This window comes from Arachis stenosperma, chromosome 3 (genome assembly GCF_014773155.1).
Source record: "Arachis stenosperma cultivar V10309 chromosome 3, arast.V10309.gnm1.PFL2, whole genome shotgun sequence".
In the NCBI taxonomy this organism is placed as follows: domain Eukaryota; kingdom Viridiplantae; phylum Streptophyta; class Magnoliopsida; order Fabales; family Fabaceae; genus Arachis; species Arachis stenosperma.
The window spans coordinates 83,220,791-83,238,415 of NC_080379.1; the positions used below are offsets into that span (position 1 = coordinate 83,220,791).

General features: G+C 36.7%; 1 protein-coding gene across 1 annotated transcript; it reads right to left on the reverse strand.

Annotated features, from left to right (window-relative positions):
* Nucleotides 1-12,570: 12,570 nt before the first annotated feature.
* Nucleotides 12,571-17,134, reverse strand: LOC130970407 (uncharacterized). The gene is made up of 9 exons (XM_057896489.1): nucleotides 16,797-17,134; nucleotides 16,515-16,705; nucleotides 15,858-16,039; nucleotides 15,456-15,740; nucleotides 15,308-15,366; nucleotides 15,156-15,192; nucleotides 14,957-15,028; nucleotides 13,422-13,746; nucleotides 12,571-13,217 (listed from the first exon to the last, which is right to left on the reverse strand). The coding sequence occupies exons 1-9, from the start codon at nucleotides 16,906-16,908 to the stop codon at nucleotides 12,873-12,875; spliced, it is 1,608 nt and encodes a 535-aa protein (XP_057752472.1). The 5' UTR covers nucleotides 16,909-17,134; the 3' UTR covers nucleotides 12,571-12,872.
* Nucleotides 17,135-17,625: the final 491 nt, after the last annotated feature.

The window sequence follows — 17,625 nt, forward strand, 5'->3', positions numbered from 1 at the left end:
CCTATCCATTGATGCTCAAAGCCTTGGATCCTTTTTACCCTTGCCTTTTGGTTTTAAGGGTTATTGGCTTTTTCTATTGCTCCTTCTTTTTCTATATACTCTTTTTAGCCATTTTTTTTCTGCTTTTTCTTGCTTCAAGAATCAATTTCATGAATTTTTCAGATCATCAATAACATTTCTCTTTGTTCATCATTCTTTCAAGAACCAACAATTTTAACACTCATAAACAACAATCTCAAAAGACATATGCACTGTTCAATCATTCATTCAGAAAACAAAAAGTATTGTCACCACATCAATATAATTAAATTAAATTCACTAATAATTTTGAAATTTATGTACTTCTTGTTCTTTTGAATTAAAACATTTTTCTTTTAAGAGAGGTGAAGGATTAATGGATTTTATTCATAGCTTTAAGGCATGGTTACATACTAATGATCATGAAATAAAGACACAAAACATAGATAAACACAATACTAAAAACCGAAAACAGAAAGAAATAAAGAATCAAGGAATGAATCCACCTGAGTGAGGGTGGCGCCTTCTTGAAGAACCAATGGTGCTCTTTGAGCTCCTCTATGTCTCTTCCTTGCTTCTGTTGAATGACTCCTAGTAATTTTGTGTTCCTCCCCTTAGTTGCTTCCAATATTTGTGTGGAGGACAACTTATTCCCTGAGGTATCTCAGGGATCTCTTGATTTGCAGCCACATGTTCTACCACTGAGCTATGACGGCTTATATTTTTGTCTTTCCATCTCCCATGACTCAGAGGTGGAAGCTTTTTGTCTTCCTTTTGAGGTTTCTCTGGCTTTAGGTGCCATTAATGGTAATGGAAAAGCAAAAAAAAGCTATGCTTTTACCACACCAAACTTAAAATATTGCTCGCCCTCGAGCAAGAGAAGAAAGAAGAGAAGAAGAAGAAGAAGAAGAAAATGGAGGAGAGTGAGGGGAGATGGGTTCGGCTATATGGGTGGGATTGGGTGGTAAGGAGAAGTTGAATTGTAAAGGTAGGTGGGGTGTATGGGGAAGAGTGGATAAATGTAGGTGGTGAATGAAAAACAGAAGGGATGACCATGAATGGAGAGAGAGAAAGCGAGGTAGGTGGGGATCCTGTGAGGTTCACAGATCCTGAGGTGATCCTGTGGGGTCCACAGATCCTGAGGTGTAAAAGAAATACCATTCCTTCACCCTATAGGCATGTAAAATGCCTACATGCATCATTCTGGCGTTCAAACGCCCATTGGTGCATGTTCTGGGCGTTCAACGCCCATGTAATGCATGTTTCTGGCGTTGAACGCCAGTTTCATGCTTGTTCCTGGCGTTCAGCGCCAGTTTGTCCTCTCTGTGCACATTCCTGGCATTTAACGCCAGGTTGTTGCTTGTTTCTGGCGTTCAGCGCCAGAATGGTGCTCTGTTCTGGCGTTGAACGCCGGCCAGATGCACCTTCTGGGCGTTAAACGCCAGCCCGTGCGTCCTCCAGGGTGAAAAAATTTTTTTCTTCTGTTTTTGACTCTGTTTTTAATGTTTTTGATTTTTTCGTGACTCCTCATGATCATGTACCTAATAAAACATAAAAATAAACAAGAAACAAAATAAAATAAAATTAGATAAATAAAATTGGGTTGCCTCCCAACAAGCGCTTCTTTAATGTCAATAGCTTGACAGTGGCTCTCATGGAGCCACATGGTGATCAGGTCAATTTAGTGTGTAGTCCCAACACCAAACTTAGAGTTTGGATATGGGGTTTGAACACCAAACTTAGAGTTTGGTTGTGGCCTCACAACACCAAACTTAGAGTTTGACTGTGTGGGCTCTTCTTGACTCTGAACTGAGAGAAGCTCTTCATGCTTACTCTCTTTTGTCACAGAGGGATGGCCATGTGCCTGAAACACAAGGTAGTCCCCATTCAATTGAAGGACTAACTCACCTCTGTTGACATCTATCACAGCTCCTGCTGTGGCTAGGAAAGGTCTTCCTAGGATGATGCATTCATCATCTTCCTTCCTAGTGTCTAGGATTATGAAATCAGTAGGGATGTAAAGGCCTTCAACCTTTACTAGCACGTCCTCTACTATTCCATAGGCTTGTCTCACTGACTTGTCTGCCAATTGTAATGAGAACAAGGCAGGCTGTACCTCAATGATCCCTAGCTTCTCCATTACAGAGAGTGGCATAAGATTTATTCCTGACCCAAGATCACATAGAGCTTTTTCAAAGCTCATGGTGCCAATGGTGCAAGGGATTAAGAACTTGCCAGGATCTTGTTTCTTTTGAGGTAGAGTTTTCTGAATCCAAGTATCTAGTTTACTAATGAGCAAAGGGGGTTCACTTTCCCAAGTCTCATTACCAAACAACTTGGCATTCAGCTTCATGATAGCTCCTAAGTATTGAGCAACTTGCTCTCCAGTCACATCTTCATTCTCTTCAGAGGATGAATATTCTTCAGAGCTCATGAATGGTAGAAGAGGATTTAAAGGAATCTCTATGGTCTCTAGATGAGCCTCAGATTCCTCAGGATCCTTAATAGGAAACTCCTTCTTGCTTGAGGAACGTCCCAGGAGGTCTTCCTCACTAGGATTTTCGTCCTCCTCCTCCCTAGTGCATTCGGCCACTTTGATTAAATCAATGGCCTTGCACTCTCCTTTTGGATTCTCTTCTGTATTACTTGGGAGAATACTGGGAGGAGTTTCAATAACTTTCTTACTCAGCTGGCCCACTTGTGCTTCCAAATTCCTAATGGAGGATCTTGTTTCATTCATGAAACTAAAAGTGGCCTTTGACAGATCAGAGACTATATTGGCTAAATTAGAAGTGTTTTGTTCAGAATTCTCTGTCTGTTGCTGAGAAGATGATGGATATGGCTTGCTATTGCCTAGCCTATTACGTCCACCATTGTTAAAGCCTTGTTGAGGCTTTTGTTGATCCTTCCAGGAGAAATTTGGATGATTTCTCCATGATGAGTTATAGGTGTTTCCATAAGGTTCACCCATGTAGTTAACCTCTGCCATGGCAAGGTTCTCAGGATCATAAGCTTCTTCAGAAGCTACCTCTCTAGTACTGTTGGATGCATGTTGCAATCCATTCAGATTTTGAGAGATCATGTTGACCTGTTGAGTCAACACTTTGTTCTGAGCCAATATGGCATTCAGAGCATCAATTTCAAGAACTCCTTTCTTCTGAGGTACCCCATTATTCACGGAATTCTTCTCAGAAGTGTACATGAATTGGTTGTTTGCAACCATGTCAATGAGTTCTTGAGCCTCTTCAGGCGTTTTCTTCAGGTGAATAGATCCACCTGCAGAATGGTCCAATGACATTTTCGAAAATTCAGAGAGACCATAATAGAATATATCTAATATGGTCCATTCTGAAAACATGTCAGATGGACATCTCTTGGTCAGCTGCTTGTATCTTTCCCAAGCTTCATAGAGGGATTCACCATCTTTTTGTTTGAAGGTTTGAACATCCACTCTCAGCTTGCTCAGCTTTTGAGGAGGAAAGAACTTATCTAAGAATGCAGTGACAAGCTTATCCCATGAGTCCAGGCTATCCTTGGGTTGTGAATCCAACCATACTCTAGCTCTGTCTCTTACAGCAAAAGGGAAAAGCAAGAGTCTGTAGACTTCAGGATCAACTCCATTCGTCTTTACAGTCTCACAGATCTGCAAGAATTCAGTTAAAAACTGGTAAGGATCTTCAGATGGAAGTCTATAAAACTTGCAGTTTTGTTGCATTAAGGCAACTAGTTGAGGCTTAAGCTCAAAGTTATTGGCTCCAATGGCAGGAATGGAGATGCTTCTTCCATCAAACTTGGACGTTGGCTTAGTGAAGTCACCAAGCATTCTCCTTGCATTATTATTATTATTATTTTCGGCCATCTCCTTCTCTTGTTCGAAAATTTCTGAAAGGTTGTTTCTGGATTGTTGTAATTTAGCTTCTCTTAATTTTCTCTTCAGAGTCCTTTCAGGTTCTGGATCAATTTCAACAAGAGTGCCTTTATCCTTGTTCCTGCTCATATGAAAGAGAAGAAAACAAGAAAAGAAAGAGGAATCCTCTATGTCACAGTATAGAGATTCCTTTATGTTAGTAGAAAAAGAAAGGGGGTAGAAGGATGAAGAAGAGGGTTCGGATTTTTGAATGAAGAGAGGTGAAGAGAAGTGTTAGTAATTAAATAATTAAATAGAAGAAGAAAAGAGGAGGGAGATTTCGAAAATAATTTTGAAAAAGAGTTAGTGATTTTCGAAAATTATAATTAAAATTTAAACATGAAACAATTAATTAATTAAAAAGAATTTTTGAAAAAGAGAGAGATATTTTCGAAAATAGAAGAGGGAAAAGTAGTTAGGTGGTTTTGAAAAGGATAAGAAACAAACAACAAGTTAGTTAGTTGATTGAAAAAGATTTGAAATCAAATTTTGAAAAAGATAAGAAGATAGGAAGTTAGATAAGATATTTTGAAATCAAATTTTGAAAAAGATAAAATTTTTGAAAAAGACAAGATAAAGATAAAATAAAAGTTTTAAGAAAAAGATATTTTGAAAAAGGTTTAATTTTTAAAAAGACTTAACTAACAAGAAACTACAAGATAAGATTCTAGAACTTTAAAGATTGAACCTTTCTTAACAAGAAAGTAACAAACTTCGAATTTTTGAACCAATCACATTACTTGTTAGCTAATTTTCGAAAATTTGATATAAAGATAAGAAAAAGATTTTGAAAATAATTTGAAAAAGATTTTTGAAATTTTCGAAAATTATAAAGAAAATTGAAAAAGATATGATTTTTGAAAAAGATTTTGAAAAGATAAGATTTTTAAAATTGAAATTTTGACTTGACTTGTAAGAAACAACTAATTTTGAAAATTTTTGACCAAGTCAACCCAAAATTTCGAAAATTTGGAGGGAAATAAGGAAAAGATATTTTTTTGATTTTTGAATTTTTAATTATGAAAGAGAAAAACAACAAAAATACTTTATGCATGAAATTTTTAGATCAAAACAATGAATGCATGCAAGAATGCTATGAATGTCAAGATGAACACCAAGAACACTTTGAAGATCATGATGAACATCAAGAACACAATTTTGAAAAATTTTTGATGCAAAGAAAACATGCAAGACACCAAACTTAGCAATTTTTAATGCATGGAAAATATGAATGCAAAAATGCACATGAAAAACAACAAACAACACAAAACAAGAAATCATCAAGATCAAACAAGAAGACTTGTCAAGAACAACTTGAAGATCATGAAGAACACTATGAATGCATGAGATTTTCGAAAAAATGCAAGAAAAATTTTAAAAGCATGCAATTGACACCAAACTTAAAAATTAACACAAGACTCAAACAAGAAACACAAAATATTTTTGATTTTTATGATTTTCTAATTTTTTTTGTATTTTTATTTTAATTTTTTCGAAAATAATGTTAGAAAAAAAATGAAAAATAAAAGAAAAAATTTTGAAAAAGATTTTTGAAAAGAAAATTTACCTAATCTGAGCAACAAGATGAACCGTCAGTTGTCCATACTCGAACAATCCCCGGCAACGGCGCCAAAAACTTGGTGGACGAAATTGTGATCCTTATGTTCTTTGTACTTGTATGAATATACTCTTGGGGCACTGTTTATTTTCACAACTCCGTTCAACTAACCAGCAAGTGTACCGGGTCGTCCAAGTAATAAACCTTACGTGAGTAAGGGTCGAATCCACAGAGATTGTTGGTATGATGCAAGCTATGGTCACCTTGTAGATCTCAGTCAGGCGAATTAAACATTATTTATGGGTTCGAGGATAAAAAGAAATAAATAATAAAAAGGATAGAAATACTTATGCAGATTCATTGGTGAGAATTTCAGATAAGTGAATGGAGGTGCTGTACAACCCAAGGACGCCTGCCTTCCCACTGCTTCTACTCAATCCTTCTTACTCCTTTCCATGGCAAGCTGTGTATAGGGGTTCACCATCAGCTGTGGCTACTTTCATCCTCTCGGGAAAATATCCTATGCGGCTGTCACTCGCACAGCTAATCAGTCTGGAGGCATCACCCATGGTTGATGGCTACATCCCATCCTCGCAGTAAAAGCTAATGCTCACGCACTCTGTCACAGTACGGCCAATCACCGGTTGGTTCCCGCTCCTACTGGAATAGAATCCCTTGATTTTTTTGCGTCTGTCACTAACGCCCAGCAGGTTGCAAGTTTGAAGCACATCACAGTCATTCATTACTGGAATCCTACTCGGAATACCACAGACAAGGTTAGACTTTCCGGATTTCCAGGATCCTACTCGGAATACCACAGACAAGGTTAGACTTTCCGGATCCTCATAAATGCCGCCATCTATCTAGCTTATACCACGAAGATTCTGTTGGGGAATCTAAGAGATACACATCCAAGCCTTGTTGCATGTAGAACGGAAGTGGTTGTCAATCACGCGCGTTCATAAGTGAGAATGATAATGAGGGTTATTTACTCATCACCTTCATCATATTCTTGGGTACGAATGAATATCTTGGAATAAGAATAAGATAGAGACCGAATAAAAGAAAATAGAACTTCATTAATACTTGAGGTACAGCAGAGCTCCACACCCTTAATCTATGGTGTGCAGAAACTCCACCGTTGAAAATACATAAGTGAAAGGTTCAGGCATGGCCGAATGGCCAGCCCCCTAAAACATGATCAATGATCTCCTAAGATGAAGAATAAAACAAAACTGAGACCAAAGATGTCTAATACAATAGTAAGAGGTCCTATATATACTAGACTAGCTACTAGGGTTTACATGAGTAAGTAATTGATGCATAAATCCACTTCCGGGGCCCACTTGGTGTATGTTTGTGCTGAGCTTGATCAATCCACGAGCTGAGGCTTCTCTTGGAGTTGAACTCTGAGTTATGACGTGTTTTGGGCGTTCAACTCCGGATCATGACGTTTTTCTGGCGTTTAACTCCAGACAGCAGCATGAACTTGGCGTTCAACGCCAAGTTACATCGTCATTCTTCGAATAAAGTATGGACTATTATATATTGCTGGAAAGCCCTGGATGTCTACTTTCCAACGCCGTTGAGAGCGCGCCAATTGGAGTTCTGTAGCTCCAGAAAATCCATTTCGAGTGCAGGGAGGTCAGAATCCAACAGCATCAGCAGTCCTTTTGTCAGCCTTTTTCAGAGTTTTGCTCAAATCCCTCAATTTCAGTCAGAATTTACCTGAAATCATAGAAAAACACACAAACTCATAGTAAAGTCCAGAAATGTGAATTTAACATAAAAACTAATGAAAACATCCCTAAAAGTAGCTTGAACTTGCTAAAAACTATCTAAAAACAATGCCAAAAAGCGTATAAATTATCCGCTCATCAGCAACGTGCTAGTGCATGTTCAACAGAATTTGCAGCCTAACCTTCCCCTCTTCAAGGATGAATAACTTGAACCACAAAGATCCAATTGACATGATTCCAATTGTGTTGAGAAGCTGACATCCAAAGCTTTCCAACGATATATAATAGTCCATAATGGAGCATGAAATGGAAGCTCAAATTAGAGGCAACTTTAAGCCCCAAGAACAAGGAAATGGAGCATTGCACGTTGCCAACTTGAGGACCAAGTTGGCAACGCCAGGAAGCTACCATGGGAGATGCATTGCACGTTGCCAACGTCAAGACCAAGTTGGCAATGCCAGGAAGCTACCAAGGATGGTGCATTGCACGTTGCCAACGTGAAGACCAAGTTGGCAACGCCAGGAAGCTACCAGGGGAGATGTTGGCACGTTGTCTCTGGCGTGTTTGCCAACAACGTGGGCAACAACGCCCAAGCAAGGAGGAGGAAGGCATCTCGGCATTGTTGATGGCGTGTTTGCCAGCAACATGGGCAACAACGCCCAAGCCAAGAAGAAAAGAGAGCCTGGCGTTGTTGCTAGCGTGTTTGCCAGCAACGTGGGCAACAACGCCTAGGCAGCTTGATGTGGCTCTCTTCAAGGGCGTGTATCTTGAGCTAGAAAACTCTAAATGAGATGACCTCAGTGGCATTGGAAAGTAGACATCAAGAGCTTTCCAACCATATATCATAGTGAGGTATTGGAGTTCATTTGAAGGTTCAAAAGCCAGCTTCATTTAGAGCCCTTGAAACCTTGGGCGTTATCATGGGCGTGTTCACCAAAAACGCCAGGCAGCCTGACCATACCTTCTTCATAGGAGCATAACTTGAGCTATAGAGATCCAATTGAGGTGCTTCCAGTTGCGTTGGAAAGCTGACATTCAGAGCTTTCTAACCATGTATGATAGTCTATAGTGAAACACAAAATTAAAGCTCAAACAAGAGGCAACTTTGGGCACCAAAAACTGAATTCAGAAAGGACCAAGTGTTTGGCAACTTGGGCTGGCAACGCCCATGCACCAAGCCTGGTGCCCAGGAAATTCATTGCACGTTGCCAACTTGCATAAAGCTGGCGTTGTTGGCAACAACACCTAGATGGGCCAGAATTGATGAGGAATTGCTCTTGTTCTCTTCACCACTTTCAAAGAGGAATTCTTCCGTCATTGGACCAGGAACTTAACCATGGAAAAGCCCACATTGCCAACCCAATTGAGGACCTCCAAATGAGTCTTAGGAGTAGTATAAATAGAGTTAAATTTTGTACTTGGAGGATTCTTCTCCCACACTTAGAGACTCTTACTTTGCACTTTTAGTTTACTTTTACAGCATTCATCTCTTTTGGGGATATACCCGAAGGATATTTTGTCTTTCTTGCAACTCTCAAATTTCAGTTTTAAAAGAACTTCCTCTTCTTCATTTTATTCTTCTTCTCTATTCACTTTTTAATGTCTACTTTTGCAATTGTTGTTGAATTTAGAGCTATGATTCACTAAACCCCATCTTCATTAGGGGGAGGAGCTCTGTTTATTTGAATGGATTGACAACAAATAATTTCCTTCTCAATTCAAGTGGCTTATCTAAGAGGAAACTCTTGTGCTTCACAGATTCAATTACATTCGAGAGAAGGATTGAATCTATATGAATTGTGTGGTGAACTTGAGAAAGAATCCATACAATTCAGTTTGGAGTTCTCCTTTCACAATTTCTTTGATTAATACACTTTGGGTTGGTATGTGAGATGTAACCTCCCTTAGTTGAGATCCTGGAAGTTGTGTGGCTTTGGATTAGAAATTGAACTTCACCTCTTCTCATGACCAATTACATCACAAGAGTGGCAATTGATTGTGTTGAGAGAAATTGAATTACCAAGAGATTGGGATTCAATTATTCACAATCCGCCATGGATCTATACCCATGATTGAGAAGGAGATGAGCAAAGTCAATTCATGAGAATTTACATCTCTAATCCCTAATGATCTTTCCATCATTAATTCTCATCTCTTTTGTTCTTTAGTTATTTTGAATACCCACTACCCAATTCCCTTTTACTTTCTTGCAATTTATCATTCTGTCACTTATATTCTGCTTCCTACTTCCTGCAATCTATTCCTCTGCTCTCTAAATTCTGCAACATTTACTTTCTTGCAATTTACTTTCCATGTCATTTAAGTTTCTTGCACTTTAATTTTTTCAGCTATTTACTTTCATTTTCTTCCTTTATTCTAGTTCTTTAAATTCCTTGTCATTTAATTTTCTATAAGTACATTCAAAAATCAATTCTCATGAATTCAAAACCATGTTTGCTTGACTAAATATACCATTTAACTAAAATTGCTTAATCTACCAATCTCCATGGGATCGACCTCACTCTTAGTGAGTTTTATTACTTGATGCGACCCGGTATACTTGCCGGTTGTACGTGAAATCATAATTTTCGCGTATCAAGCACTCAATTGTGTTCCCCGGCAACGGCGCCAAAAACTTAATGAAGAGAATTCTTGTATGGTTTGGAAAATTAGCAAAAAAATGTCTTCGTTGGTAGTATAGTCCAAACCAACAAATAATCCTCTATCAAAGTTTAATTTTCAAATCAAAATATAACCGAGATCAAGAGTACTTCAACCTCGGGTCGTTCTCCCTAAGAAGCAATTGAAAGTGTTATGCTTTTGGTTGTGGAGGCAAAAAGGGTTTTGAAATCAAGAAATAAAATATTAAAAGAACTAAGAAATCAAAGAACTAAGGAATGAGGAAAATTGTGAATTAATGCAAGTAAAGAGAAACAAGATCAGAAACTAGTGAAAATGCTATAAATGCAATAAAGCCTTGACTTGGGAATGAGAGGATCTAAGGAATCCTATCATTGCCATAACCACAACTATAGTAATTATCATGAGTTAATCTCGCTTAGTCAACTGATGATTGGATTTTTGTGTGGTCTAGAATTTCACAAATAGATTCTCGTTGCAAGTATAGTTTCTAAACCAACATCAATCCTTTCATACAAAAATTTGTTTGTCACTAAAACAAACCCCTAAAATCTATAAACTGAAGTATTGGAACCTCGGGTCGTTCTCCCTAGGAATTACAATAAAGTGTCTTGTTATTAGTTATGAGATATTTTGGGGTTTTCGAGATTTTAGACAAGAAATATAAATGGCAAAGAGAATAAACTAACAACTAACAAAGCTCTTGGCAAGATATGAGAACTAGAAGTCCTATCCTAGTTATCCTCCTCAATTGTGACCGTAAATTGTTCATTACTACCACTTAGTTAACCTCTAACCATGGAGAAAATTCAAGTGGATGAATCAATTTGATTCTTCAAGTCCTAATCAACTCCTAAAGGAAAGACTAGCTTTAGAGGCATTCAAATCAATTAGCAACTTCTAATTATCAATCAACAAAGGAATTAGATAACTCAAGAGTCACTAATTACTCTACCTAGGCCAAGGGGAACAAAATCTATACTAAAATCCAACCAAGTATTTTATCAAACACTTAGAAGGCATGAAAGAAAAGCATAGTAAATTGACAACAACAATGAAATCTAACAACAATTATTGCAAAGAATTTATAACAACAATCAAAAGAAACACAATTATTATGAATTACCTCAACAACAACAACAACAACAACAACAACAACAACAACAACAACAACAATAATAATAATAATTAAATAGCACCTAAAGAAAAAAAAAAGCAGCATAGTAGTAGCTAGTGTGATTGATGAGTGATGAATATGATTTGGCTAAGAGCTCAGCCAATTAAGAGGATTGAAGAGTTTATCAGCCATGGCATTCTCTTGCCTTGCTTTGAGGAAAGCAACTACGTGTCCGTTAAGTATTAAAAAGAGTTATGCCATATGTATATTAAAATCAGTCATCAAAATCAATCATTAGTATAAAATATATACTGAAATATAAATACACATTAAAAATAAATTAAATTACATATATATTTATATACAAATATGCACGGTAAGTCAGGTACCGGACTGTTCGTAGGGGGCTCGAGACGGAGAGGTGGGTTCCGGCCTATCTTCTGGCGGATGATGTGAGCGGATGAGCAACCGAGCTACCGAGCACTTCAAGTAAAGGGGGTGTCACCTGCAAAGGCACTCCGACGCTCAAGTCAACAAGTGTGCAGGCAAAAAAGGTGTAAAGCGTTTTGGGTGACGTACCTCGGGGGAGAGGTAGGACCCTCCCCTTATATATCTTGTCAGCAGGGCGGGCCCACAGAGGGAGGGCTCCTTCCAGGAAGGTTCCTTCTTCACAGCTGTCGCGCAGCTGGCACCGAAGGTGCGTGGCCGGGTCGCCATCCGGACGGGCTAGGCACGTCAACCCGTTCTGAGCGGATCGTGACAACTTCGGGTCGAGTGACCAATATGCCCAACTGGGTTGGGCCGTAATAAAATATATTAATAGTTAATTTTAATGACTAATTTTAATATATAAATAATACTTTTGTAAAAAAAAAATTTTCTGTATATATGATATAGCCTCTGTACGATAGTGCTGCCCTACTAATACTGTAAATAAGAAAAATTATTATGTTACGTGTACATAAAAATTAATTATTACAATCAGTCATCATTAATATAAAATATATATTAAAATAAAAATATATATTAAAAATAAATTAAATTACGCATATATTTATATTCAATATTCAATATTCAATTATATTAATAGTTAATTTTAATGATTGTTAACATCATTTTTTTTTAGTCAAATAAATTGGACAACCCTTAACATTAGACCCATACATTACACACTTACATACTATCATCTTTGTTAATTCGCAATTTCGCATCAAGCTACACAATGCAGATAAAGTTTGATTTAATGTTACGTCTGGACCCATTATATATATATATAATATATAGGTTGGTCCTTCGATGTAGACCACAAAAATAGTTCGGAAGTCTAATAATAAGCAATTATATTATACACACATAAAAAATTAACTATCAAATCTACTATTAATATAAAATATATATTAAGATAAAAAATACATATTAAAAGTACATAAAAATATATTTTTCGGTTAATTTTTCTTTACGCTTCTAGCATTTAAATAGACAATACAAGAAACAATTCACGTTTCAATAATCACTGTCAATGATACTTCAATTTCAGCAATTAACAGCAATGTGGATAAAAGGGAATCAACCTCACGAATATACCGCAAACTAATAATAATAATAATAATAATAATAATAATAATAATAATAATACACACCTAAGAAATCAAAAATTACACAAACATCTAAAATAAAAAACATAACAAACGAATAAATCTCTTCAAAGCACACCAGAAATCTTTTCTTGTTTTTTCCCACTAGGTCAGACAATAACTTTGCACACCAATCTACTCAAATTTTGGTTGGGTAAAACTAAAATACCTCTACACATAAAATAAGGAAACCAAACTCTCAATGTAATCTAAGCTCAAATATACATCTAATGGGGTTTTTTTTCTAAGTCCAACCATACTAGTTGGAAATGAATTGCTTAGTGTAAACACGGTGCCGCCGCTCCCTTGCATAGATGACCCAGAAGATCAATGACAGCATCACGGCAGCTGATACCAAAACCAACCCGCTGTAAATCCACTGACTATATTTCCGCAGACCGGGACAATGTCTGTGGCTTATGTCCGTGAATGTTTGCCTGACAAACGTGCAGTCTTCTAAATCAACCAAGAACGGACCATAATGGTATAAAGCGAAGCTAATATTCACCGCGGCTGCCATTTGGCCGTAAATTGTAGGCGTCATTCGACCAGGCGTCTTACAAATTCCTGATGACGAAACCTCACAAATATAATTGTTCCACACCTGGTTTCAACCAAAATCCGAACATTACTACTCACCACAATACGAATTTTATCACAAATAATTGCAGTTTGGATAGAACAATCTGGTTGCCGGTTAGGTCAGAGAAACAAAATGAAAATATTAGCAGAACTTGCACCAAAAAGAACACAAATTAAGGAACCTAACAAGAAATGTAGGTATAAAAAATATTAAGTAGCCCCTTACCTTGGCAGCATCATCCAACGATACCTCCCCATCTGCACACGGTCGAGTAGTGAGGTCATTGTTATATGGATCGCAGAGAATAGGCATGAGAGGGCCTGATTGATTGTAATACAAAGGTCCAGCAGAAGAGGGAAAATTTTTATTGGTTACGTTGGAAATGATTTTATCAACAAGTACAACAAGTTGGTGGGTCACATCCCTGGTACGCAGCAAGGTTTCTTGAGCCGTTGCATTATCCACACATGGAAGAATTTCATCCAAGGCTGTATGTGCAGTAGGGTTCTGAACCCACTCATCCATCGCAACACATGTATCTGCGACCGCACTAGTAGACATAAGCAGCAAAGTTAGTCTTTTGTTACACATGCAACATAAGCAATGGTAGCGGCAATGAACTTCATCAAGTGATACAGAAACAAAAATTAAGATTGGTATCTTCATTTGTAGAAAATATAAGTGTTCAAAAAGCATCATTTGTTTTCCTCCTCTCCAGTTTCCTCTACAATGGTTGCTGATCCCATACAAAATTTAACAAGCATCCATCATACATCAGGTCCAAAAGAAAATGCTTTTTCATTGTTTTTTGAATTCTGGACACTAATAATTTAATTAGGGCCAAGGCACCAACAAAATGCTACTTTCTTTCTCATGTCACTTTTGAATAGATTTTTATGTTAATGTAAAAGGATAGCAAATATAACCCCCAAAGTAATTGATTACTTTGGCATGTATTTGAATTCCCCCTAATTACAATAGACATGTTAATATTATTTTTCCATAACATGCAAATATTCTATGAAACAAATACAGCAAGGAACTTGAGATTTCGTAAGAAACAAAAGACTAGAATATAATAATGACAAAGAAATAGTTGACAGATCAAACAACGCATCTAATATACTCCTTCATTTCCTATACTAACAAAATGCTATTAAGGATCTTTCTTCCTCAATTTCATTATCACAATGATTAAAAATCACTCCATTAATATCATCTGCCATTAAGCATTTTGGATGATTGACTTCAAAATGTGGTATTTCAAATCATTATTTATTATATAGTAGCTTCAAACTATTAAATAAGACCTCTTCTAAAAAACTATTAAATAATACAATCTGAACAACTTGTTATCATATCCTAGTTGAGAAGAGAAACAATTAAAGCCAAAATTTCATGTCAACACCAACAAAGAGTCTTGTTATGTGTAATTTTGTTGTTGAATATCTACCGATGACTTTTACTTTGCAAAAGTTGTTCATAATCATGCAATGAGTTAATGTCACAATTGACAGACAAAACAAAATGTAAAGAAAATCCACTTTGCATTCTCAACAAGGCTGAAATTAATCTTTCCCTCTTTGCTACATGTTTTCTTAGTCCCCAGAATCAGAATGCTAAATATTGGACTAAATTGCAATTTGTCCCAATGTAATTAAGAAATTAACTCATAATGGACTAGACAAGGTCACATCAAAGATGGCATTCAGTGAAATAAACATAAATTCAATATAAATTACAGAAAAATAGTAACATACTTGTGAAGAAAAAGAAATACACCACAAAGTATAAATGTGCCAGCAACAAGAACCCATCCAGCAATTACCAAGCTGCAACAACAGAAACACATTATTTACTCAGTGAAAACTTATATGGGACAAATCCATAGAGTTGAAAAATGTATATTAAAAAAAATCAAGGAATGAGAAATAGAAAGTGACTAAGAATTAAACTTACGAATATACAAGACACTGCAACCCAAATATCGAAAACACTGCCAAAATATTTTGCCACCAAACATGAGCAAATCAAAAAAATACTATGGCAATAATAAAGCATAAAGCAAGAAAACCAAAGGAGCGAAAAAAGGAATAAGAAGAGAGACATACAGAATCCAACAAATGCAAGAAAGAGCATAACAGCAGCAAGAATAATAAGAGCCAATCTCCTACAAGGAAAAACAAATGGTAGTCAGCAAAGAAGGATATTTCACGAAAACAAAATTTATATCAAATCAATATCTCAACTAAAACTTACATTCCGTCGATGCCTTCTTGTATTTTCTCTGAATTATCTGAAGTCTTATTGGAAAGCTCGTTAGCAGCCGTTCTGATTTTTGTCTGAACATCATTGATGTTCTTCTGGACATCCGAAGGCAGAAAAACAGCATCGACTCCGATCTTCTTAGCTGCATCGAGATAATCTGACACGTTCCTGAGGTTTTCAGCAGTATAGTCAGCTTGATTCACAACGTATCCCAGTGTGTTCGAGGTGCTACTGTGAAACTTCCCCTGACCAATGTAGAGGATAAGACATCCAACTCTACCAAAATCGAGCACACACGGTTAGCAACTTAGACTTCCAACCAAAGCAAGAATTGCAAACACAATGAACGATTTATTTCAAAGAGAAATCAAGAGAAGAGAGATAGATAGATACATTGCTGCAATAGTGAAGATAATGAGGAAGATCAACGACAGAGCATACGCTAAACGAGAATAGCCATAAGGCTCTCTAGGGCAACAGCAATAACACAAACAAATGAAGGACAACGTGAGGCCGAAAAGCACAAACCACACAGCAGCAACAACAAAGAATGGAACCGCAGTGAAAACAACTGACTGCACCAAAAGCAAACAACAATTCCAAGTCAGACACAAAAGAAAAACAACAACAACAACAAAGCATTATCTCATTAGATGGAATCCACCTCATGAGCTACATGAATCAAACATTAACATCCGATCATGATCATTTCTGTACTCAGTCCATTTGGTTGCAATTGAAACTTGTCTTAGAGACAGAAATACAACTACAGAGTAACAGAAACAGGGAGACAGAAGGATATTCTGGGAGACAAAAAGTATATAAACAATTAAACAAAAATAAATAAATAAAAAATAATAATAAAACATGATTAATATTTTGAAAATGTCCAGACAACAGTACAACTACTCCAACAACATAGAGTACAAATCTAAACCAATTAGACTTAAAAATAACAAAAAACAAAAGAAAAAAAAAGTAACCAAGGTACTAAAAGTGAAGAATTTTTGTTTTTATTTGTTTTGATGGAGGGATAGAAGGAAACTTAACAGCAATGTAGTGCTTATTGCTGATGTTCCAACCACCGGTGTAACGGTTGAAATGGTCGAGAGGGTCTTTCCTGTTTGTCCTTTCCTTCGCCAACACCAGCGATGTGTTCGCGGCTGCGTCCCCTTCCGCCATCGATCTCCTTTCTATCTTCCATGGCAGCACCTCCTTGTACTCTCTATCATCAACACCACCTGAAAACAAAAGAAAAGTAATAAATAAAATAATATTTGAGAATGTAGAAAGGAAAGTAGAGTAAAAAAACAAGGGAAAAAAGGATATAACCTGGAATAATAAAAGAAGTTTTTGCAGAAAAGGAGAAGAAGAGAAGAGAGAGAGAAAGAAGGAGAAGGAGAAGGAGAAGAAAGGGAGAAGGGCGTGCTGTGAAGCATGTCATAATGAGGATTGTGTGAGTGCTGGTTTTGTTAAGGTTTTGGGTTTTGGGCAGATTTTGCTTTTTTTTCCTGCGGTTTCACAGATAGCCTCCTGGTTTGAAGCGAGAGGCAGAGAAAGAGATTTGGTGGGAGAGAGACAGAGAAGGACGAAGAAAAGGAGTGGAACTATTTATTTGTTGCTTAAATTTTGGGTGAGATTTTTTTCGACATCCCACGTCTTCACAAATTTTACACTCTTTGGAAAGAGACACTACAAATTTTTTCAAGCATATTTGTAACCCCAACTTAAATAGCCTTGGTTATTAAAAGTTAAATATCAACAAATGTTTGCCCTGTGACCAAAATGCCATTGCATTTTAAATATCTTTTTTTTTCTTCACCCGATACTTCCACAAATTTCCATTTCCGATTTCGTCACCACCGTCTACTATCTACTATCTACTGTTACAAATCTTAGAAATTAGAATACAGAGACTCACTTCAGAACTTCACTAATATAGAGAAAAAATAAAACAATAAATATTTTACATATTTGAAATTTTGAATAAATGGCAAAGTAATGGTTGTTTTGTTTCTGATTTTTTTCATCTTCATATTATGCACGGGAATAAAGATGTTTCTTTTTGGTCATATAATAAAATGGAATGCGAATACAGTGTTCCATGCCTCCATGGACCATGGTGGTAGATTCTCCACCTGATTTTTTTTAATAAATACTT

What these genes read in the sequence shown, in the direction of transcription:
- LOC130970407 (XM_057896489.1), bottom strand. Translation starts at nt 16,908, where the DNA reads ATGACATGCTTCACAGCACGCCCTTCTCCCTTTCTTCTCCTTCTCCTT. An exon ending in CAAGAAGGCATCGACGGAAT is followed by an intron (nt 15,367 to 15,455) that starts GTAAGTTTTAGT and finishes TTTTCCTTGTAG; the next exon opens with GAGATTGGCTCTTATTATTC. An exon ending in GTATTTCTTTTTCTTCACAA is followed by an intron (nt 13,747 to 14,956) that starts GTATGTTACTAT and finishes TATGTCTACTAG; the next exon opens with TGCGGTCGCAGATACATGTG.